This window comes from Pinus tabuliformis, chromosome 7 (assembly GCF_031772625.1).
Source record: "Pinus tabuliformis cultivar Carrire ecotype Pingquan chromosome 7, CPIR1, whole genome shotgun sequence".
NCBI lineage: Eukaryota > Viridiplantae > Streptophyta > Pinopsida > Pinales > Pinaceae > Pinus > Pinus tabuliformis.
In genome coordinates this window covers 657,051,531-657,059,646 of record NC_142293.1, presented here as the reverse complement: position 1 = coordinate 657,059,646, position 8,116 = coordinate 657,051,531, and the positions used below count along the sequence as shown (strand labels likewise).

The following is an 8,116-nucleotide window of genomic DNA, read 5'->3' as shown; positions in this document are numbered from 1 at the left end:
ATGCAATTTTCCCTACCAACTTGGCTTTCCTTGTTTTAAAGTTTCTGCAGGAATCAACTGATGAACCTGATGATTTTTCAAGGAGGATAAATCAAATCATTGAACTAAATGAGAACAAAGATGAAGTCCAATACAAATTGAAAAAATATCAGAATAAAATGAAGAGCCTATTTGATAGAAGAGCCAGGGAAAGGGACTTCAAGGAGGGAGATTTGGTTCTAAGATGGGATTCCAGAAGAGAAGACAAAGGAAAACATGGAAAGTTTGACAATCTATGGTTTGGACCTCTAGCTATTGCTAAAGTAAAAGGGAACAACACTTTTGTCTTACAAATTCTAGAGGGACAATATTCCACATTTCCTATTAATGGAAGATTTATGAAGCATTATATTTAGTATTGAAAAGTTAAAGTAGATTTTACTATCATCATTGTAAAAAGTCCAGTTTTATTTTACTTTTCAACTGTCAGTATTATTTTTATAGCAAAGACTCCATAGCCCGAGGAGAAGACACATGGATCTGCAAGTTCTCTGCATTCTATAGGAGAAAGCAGTCCCCAGTTGGAGCCGATGTTGTAGCTCTTTTATTTTTGATAAGTTAGCCATTAGTTGAAAAAAAATCAAAATTCTATATTAAAAAGATAAGTTAGGATATGGACCAAAAAACAAAATAAAAAATAAAAAATGTTAGGATTTCTTATTATTTATCATAAAAAATGATAGGGTGGTTTCTCTAAAAAAGGAAGGAAAATAAAAATTGTTTTTTTTTTTTTTTTTTTCCATTAGGAAAAAGTCGTAATTTCTATTAAAAAGGGAGAAATTACATTTTGCAGATGCATGTTGCATATTCATATGTGGCCTTTGGCCAGCCAGAGTTCATCAAAATATACCTGAGTGTTCTAGATCTCCTCGTAGGGAGTCTCTATGATATATATACAGAATTTTAAATATCAAAATTACTTACTCCACGCAGGGAGCACTGTAACAGTCATGATAAACAGTAGCATATGTAACCATATTTCAAAAAAAGATAAACAAAAACATGTCAATTGTTATGAATGGGATGGTGACCCATTCATGTTATGATCTATATAGGGCCGGTGGTAATATTGATGGATGGTTCCATTGATCTGTTCCTATATCTGCCATTGTTCTAGATGGTTGTTCACTGCTTCTTTTGACAGTTTGTCCGCTTCTTCATTTTGCTCGCTGTAGATGTGACGACAGTCAAAAGATTCAAATGAAGTGATCAGTCTTTTGGCTTCGTCAAGGATATTTCTCAAAGAAAAAGTATAACAATGAGCTGTAGAATTTATCCAATTGCAAACAATCTGAGAGTCGCCAAATAGTTGAAGATGTCTGCACTGTTTTTGTATTGCAAAATATATAATATGTTTGGCTGTGCTGAGTTCAGAGAAGTTATTTGTGCCCATATGGTATTTGATCTGAATCTTAAAGCAATGGGATTCGTTCAGGTATAAGATAGCACCCCCACCACAGCCGTTGTTCTGGGCAGAGCCATCGAAGAAGGCCCAAGGCTTTGATCGATCGATGATGGGGGGAGCAGTAGCTCGGGTAGGTCTGTGCTTCTCTGTCGAAGGCAGTAAATTGAAATCAGCAATGGTGTGGCTCAGGATGGATGGCCAATTTGGGGGTCGATTATCAAAGATGATGCGATTACGTGCAATCCAAATGGCCCAGCAGACGAGAAGGGGAAGATTTGTGAGTTTTCCCGCGTGGTCTCTGGTCCAGGTGCTCCAGGCTTCCTTGCAGGTGGAGCCATTCCAGTCCTTGTGATCGGGTATATGAGCAGATATGCTGTGCCAGAACGTTTGTGTGACTGAGTAGCGGATGAAGAGATGATCAGTGCTCTCTTCTTCACAGCAGCATAGGTGGCATCTGAAGGGGCCGTGGAAAGATCTCTTCAAGAGGTTTGATCCCATGGGGATTTTGTCATGTATGATATTCCACATTAGTAAGCGGCATCGGGGCGCAGCCTGAAGCTTCCAGATCAGGTTCCCATAAGGGAGGATGTCCGGGGGCTTATACGGTTCCATAAGCTTCAGATATCCCTCTTTAGGAGTATAATGTCCGTGTTTAGCGATGGCCCATATGAGTTCATCGGGCCCTTCAGATAATCTGATGTTGGCCTGAGTGAGGGCCTCGGTAAATGCGATCCATTCAGGTTGCCACTGTATCGGAATGTCCAAGGCCGCTGGTGAGTGCCAGGCCTGATATAGAAAAACAGTATTAGCATTGTCCCCTATATGGTTAATGTGAGTTATTCCCCTGTCATGTAGGTGTCTGATAAGATCATCAGAGAGTCTGTGTTGGTTGCCGCATCCGACCCAGGGATCAATTCCAATTCTCACGTCCTGTCCACTCTTGATGCGCCAAGTGATACCTTCCCTGAGAAGTGGCAGAGAGAGTAAAACGGCCTTCCATATGTTTGAGGTGTTGGGGCCAGGGCGGTGATGTTGTCGGAACCAGTCCATGAGATGGAGGGGTCTGATATACTTGGCTTGTGCCACCCGAGACCAGAGGCTGTCTGATGTGAGGAGTAGCCAGCCTAGTTTTGCAGCAAGGGCTTTTGCAAATAGATCGAGGCGCTTGATACCCCAACCACCCCATCGCTTAGGACTGGCAATGGTGTCCCATTTCACCCAGGCGAATATTCTCCCAGGTTGCTAACCATTCCATAAGAATCTGGTGCATATGCTCTATAGTCTGTTGAGTACTCCACGGGGTATCCAGGCCAGTGTCATCCAGTATACTGGCATGGCTTCGATGATAGCTTTAATGAGAGTGAGGCGCCCAGCTCTAGAGAGGTATTTATGATACCAGATATGGAGTCTCTTTTCCACCTTTGCAAGAAGCCAAGTCCAATCTGCAATCTTGTATCCGAGGGGTTTTAGCCTGTACCCCAAGTACTTGATGCCCTCAGCAAGCTTGGATGAGGTGAAGGGGAATCGCTGGGATGCGAAAGTAGTTTCGTGTAGAGAATAACCCACAGCCGTAATGGTGGATTTGCCTTCATTGACCAACATACCCGTAGCAAGTTGAAATAGTAGAAAAATATTGTGAAGTGTAGTGGTGTCACGCAGACCACCGTTGAGGAAAATGAGAATGTCATCTACAAACAGTAGGTGTGTGAGATGAAAGTCATTGGATATGCAAATACCCGAGAGCTGTAGTCTATCTTTGGCAGATAAGATCAGTCGACTCAAGCCTTCCATAATCAGGAGGAAAAGAAGAGGGGAGAGGGGGCAACCCTGTCTGAGACCTCTTTCTGAAGTGAAGAAGGGAGTGGCCTCTCCATTGAGAAGAACACTGTAGGCAACCTCAGTAATGCAGCACATGACCCATTTAATAAAGGGGAAAGGAAAGCCAAGGTGTGTCAAGAGTAATCTAATATATAACCAGTTTACTCTATCAAATGCTTTAGTGAGGTCGACTTTGAGGATCAGTCCTTTGAGATTTTTAGTATGGAGGGAGTGAAGGAGTTCCTGAGCAGTGGCAATAGCTTCGTGAATCTGGCGATGTTCAAGGAAGGCAAATTGTTCAGATGAGATGTGTCGAGATAATATAGGCTTCAGACGGTTGGCTATAATCTTTGCAATAATCTTATAGAGACAATTGCAGAGAGAGATGGGACGGAAGTCATTGAAGGTAGCAGGCTGATCAGCTTTGGGGATAAGGGCGATGAAGGTGGATTTGATGGCTGTGGAGATCCTGCCCGATTGTCTACTCAATTCAATGACTTTCAATAGGTCATTGGCCAGCAAGTCGAAGAAGGCAATGTAGAATTCAATGGTCCAACCATCAGGGCTTGGACTTTTATCCTTTTTGAACCATTTGATAGTTGCTTCTAGCTCAGCTAATGTCACTTCCTTTGTGAGTTCATCCTGTTCCCCCAGATCGACAAATCTGGGGAATTTCTCAACCACTCTCATGATTTCAAGTATGTTTGCTTCCCGGGGAGCTTTATAAATGTTCCTGAAGTGGTCAGTGGCGAGCTTAGATAGATGCCTCTGGGTGGTGACCACACGATCCTGTTCGTCTTTCAGTTCCCATATAGTGTTGATAGCCTTTCTCCCATTGGCGAATCTATGATAGAATCGGGTGTTGTCATCTCCTTCAGTGAGCCAAATGGCTCGGCTGCGGAGTCTCCAGCTTTCCTCTCTGTCCTTCAGAATCTGGGATCTCTTATGAATGTGTGACATATATAAGTCTTTTCTTTCCTGGGTGGGAAAAATGCCTCCATCCTCTTCTTCATGAGCAGCAATGAAGTCCTCAGCCTCCCGCAAGGCATGATCGTCACGGAGTCTCTTTTGGTGTGCCCAGACCTTAGAGATCCTTTTGAGCTCTGATAATTTCCTGATGAATCCCTCAACGAAGTGTTCCTCCTCCTCGATGGGGTGGCTCTGCCAGTAATCTGTGACCATCTGAATATAGGATGGGTCTTTCAACCAGGAGGAGTTGAACTTGAATGGGCTTTTGATCTTGTTATGAATGTCTGAGAATTCCAAATATATTGGTCTGTGGTCAGATATGCCCCCAGTTCCCACCCATTGCCTTATACGAGCAATCCTGTTGTGGAGGGATTCTTTAATAAGGAATCTATCGAGTCTTCTGGCCAGGCTCTGTTCACCACTCCTGTTGTTGGTCCATGTGTATTGCAATTTTGTCATGGGGGTATCGATCCAGTGGTGCTCCTCCAGTAGGGTGGATATGGTATCCGAGAATGGGTCAATCCTGGCAGCATGCCCCCATGTTTCACAGAATCCCATTGTGAAATTCAAGTCCCCTCCCAGGATAATGTTATCCTGTTGTAAGAGAGTAGAGTTCAAGAGAGAGTGCCAGTAGGTCGCTCTCTCAGAGCAAGGGCCATATACATTGATGAGTCTGAGCACTGTTTCCATAGACTGTACATAGGCATCGATGCCTATGAACCCTCTGCCACCCCAGGTGTTTATTATTCTCAGCGCTCTGTTGTTGATCCCAATAGCCAGACCCCCAGATCTTCCAGATGCATCGATGGCGTGGAAGGTCCAGTTGGGTAGCTAGGCCTCGAGGGTTGGGATGAGGGAGTCTGCATTACAGAGCGTTTCTTGCAAAAAGATGATGTCCGAAAGAGAAAGGGAGAGAAGTCTCCGGAGGGCTAGTTTTTTGGGTGTACTAGCGAACCCTCTGCAATTGTAGGATAGGATCTTCATGTCGGATGAGATACAGGGCTTTTTGCTCTAAGGGCCCTGAAGATGGTCTGTTGATGACCAAGAGCGACTTCTGTATCAGCCGCATGTCTAGCTTTAGTAAGGCGCGAAGGTCGACCTCGCGAGAGCTTCTGATGAGAGGGGGAAGGATCGATGACTAGCCCGATAGCATCAGTACCATTTGCTTTAGTCCGGGGACGGAGGGAGTACCGAGGGGGGATCGGGGAGACGGCTCCTGGATCGGTCGCCATCGGGGGGAGAGATGGTGGACAAGGCGACTCGCAGGGAGGGGGGGGGGATGGGGCAATGTAGTGAAGAGGATACATATGCGGGAGAAGTAGTGATAATAGCCTGATGTAGAGTCTCAGATGTATCCAGATTATGCAAAGAAGAGAGCATGATAGGGGATGAGACAGCTGACATACCCGGTGTATCGTCGGCCGCCGGAATAGGAGCTTCTGGGGTAGGATCAGGCGATGCACGGGTTGGTTCCTCCGCCAGTGTCCCAGTCTGGTTGGAAGGAGCAGCTTCTTCATGTATCTGGGGCTCCGCATGGACCGCAGACGGTGCTTGATAAGGTGGTGGGGAGGGGCGATCCTGAGCTGCACCCTGAGCTGGTACCGGCCCTTTTCTCAGTAGTGGACAGTCACGGTAGAGGTGACCAACCTTGTGACAACGGCGACATCTGTAAGGGATACCCTCATAGTCAATGATCTGCTTCCTGGAGAAGTCCCTCCATTGTATAGTAATATATTCCAGAAGCCCCCCCCTGGTATCCAGATTGATGAGGATCCGCGCGTATGCCATCATTCCTGTGTGGAGATATGACTTATCATAATCCATGTAGCTCCCAATTGCATTGCCAATTCTACGAAAAATGTCTTCGGACCAATATTGCAGAGGTAGGCCTGGTAGTCTGATCCAAGTGGGGCCAATTCCGATCTGTTTCGTAGCCGGATCGAACATGGGAGTCCAGCGCTTCAGAAGTACTGGAGCATGCTCAAAATGCCAGTAAGAGGAGAGTACCCAATTAGTGTGATCAGCGCGTGCGAAACGTAATGCAAACCATCCCCTCACAAAGGTTTGCACGAAGGGAATGTCAACCAAGTGTTGTCCCCAAACTTCTGTAGCCCAAGCCTTTAAACGTGCAGCCGAGTAATTTCGGCCTCTGATGCGACCCACCAGAACCCTGTCAGCAAATTCCATGATGTCGCTCCACTGTATGTCCTCTTCGAGCCGGAGGAAGGTGTCCGCCTCTCTGGATTTGAAGCAACGGGGTTTTTTTCCCGTACCGGATCTCGGTGGAGGAGGCAAGGGGGGGGAAGTAACAGGGGGGGGGGGAAGACTAAGGGGAGGGTCAGCAATGGATGCGGGGGGAGGGGGGAGAGGCCCAGAGATGGGGAGGGGGTCTGATAACGGGGGGATAGCGGTGAAACAACCTGAAAGAGCACCGGTGAAGGGGACAGGATTCGATGATGGAACGGGATCAGGGAAGGGCCATTGATACGCGACAGTATGAGAGGAACTAGGGTTAGGGTTTAGGCAACCCGCTACAAACCCTAGGGAGGCCGGCGAGAGGGGGGGAGTAGACAGAGCAGGCCAAGTGGGGGGAATATCCGGGAGAATAACGGGAGGTTGCGGGGAGTCTCCGGCAGAGAAAACAGCAAAATCATTCGAGGGTGCCGGGAGATACATACCTGGTGAGCTGAAAGAGGGGGTACGCCAGATGGAGACCCCGCTCAGCGGATCTTCAGAGTAATCGACAGCTTCTAGGTCCTCCATGGTTCCAGCTAGCGGATCCTCGAAACGGAGTAAACCTCGGAGCACAGGTAATCCGGGTGAGATGCGGTTATCGGCAGTGAATCGTAACGGTAGGGGGGCATCGAACAGTGGGATAACAGGTTGCAGCAAAAGGCAGCAGCTGCGGAAAAAAGCGTATGGTATTAGAGTCGTAGGCGCGACGGAGAAGTAGGAGCGGGTACCGGATGAGTTAACCGGGTACGGGCGCAGTGAGCTGCAGGCGCGAGACCGGAACCCTAACCATAACTGTCACGAGCCGCAGACTCCATCTCCCGCCTCCCTCTAGTGACATTTATTCATTAACCTCGTAAAGTTACTAAGAGCATTCAGGAAAATAAAAATTGTTAGATAAGCAATAAAAGAAATTATTTGCTTTAGAAAAATTAATTAAGGCTGCTAGTTCAAACGCGCCTTTAAAATTGTTGTTTAGTTTAAAAATAATGTTTAAATCCTTAATCAGGGTTTAAATTATTATAATAAACATCATCACTTTGCAAATAGTCAATAAATATGATGTTTTTGTAAATGGCGGAAAAAACAAAAAGTCAAATCAAGCACCGAATAACCATTGAGCACCTTTCAATGGATAGGATTCACTCTGCTTGGATCATTGGCGAAGGAAGCTTTTCAGCCCCCCTTCGAATGCTTCTCTTTAACGCGAGAGGGGGGGCGGGGGACCGAAAAGCAGTTTTAATGCCTGCCATTTTTTACTACGTGGCATTCCCGTAGCATTTCGAGCCCACAAAGCTCAAAACCGAAAACCACCCCACCACCCTCCCCACCCCTCGAAATCCTACCAGTGGTTTTCCTCCATCCAATTGTTGACCTTGTTCTCGCGCCATGTCATAGACTCATTATCCCTTCCTCCATTCACAACCCTCCACGTCGCTAGTCTGTTATATCTCACCCATTCACCACTCGCCACGATGCAAAGTCATTGCGCCCTACACTCCAAAGCCATTACCAGCCTCAGTTAACCATTTAATCTTGCGTTAAACTTTAATTCTAGCTCCTCTGCAAATTAATCACCTACAACTATATTTAAATGGAAAATTAAGACCGATTTCATTTATAAATACCCCATGGCTCCACATTTTACCACTT

The 8,116-nt window shown here is 46.1% G+C and overlaps 1 protein-coding gene across 1 annotated transcript; it reads right to left on the bottom strand.

The window, feature by feature from the left end:
* Positions 1-1,135: 1,135 nt before the first annotated feature.
* LOC149249143 (uncharacterized) lies at positions 1,136-6,418 on the bottom strand. The gene is made up of 3 exons (XM_089452124.1): positions 5,537-6,418; positions 2,774-4,825; positions 1,136-2,686 (listed from the first exon to the last, which is right to left on the bottom strand). Exons 1-3 carry the CDS (start codon positions 6,416-6,418, stop codon positions 1,136-1,138), a joined length of 4,485 nt encoding a protein of 1,494 aa, XP_089308250.1.
* Positions 6,419-8,116: the final 1,698 nt, after the last annotated feature.

What these genes read in the sequence shown, in the direction of transcription:
- LOC149249143 (XM_089452124.1), bottom strand. Translation starts at nt 6,418, where the DNA reads ATGGAATTTGCTGACAGGGTTCTGGTGGGTCGCATCAGAGGCCGAAAT. An exon ending in TCACTACTTCTCCCGCATAT is followed by an intron (nt 4,826 to 5,536) that starts GTATCCTCTTCA and finishes CTCTTACAACAG; the next exon opens with GATAACATTATCCTGGGAGG. An exon ending in CTATCATCGAAGCCATGCCA is followed by an intron (nt 2,687 to 2,773) that starts GTATACTGGATG and finishes TGGAATGGTTAG; the next exon opens with CAACCTGGGAGAATATTCGC.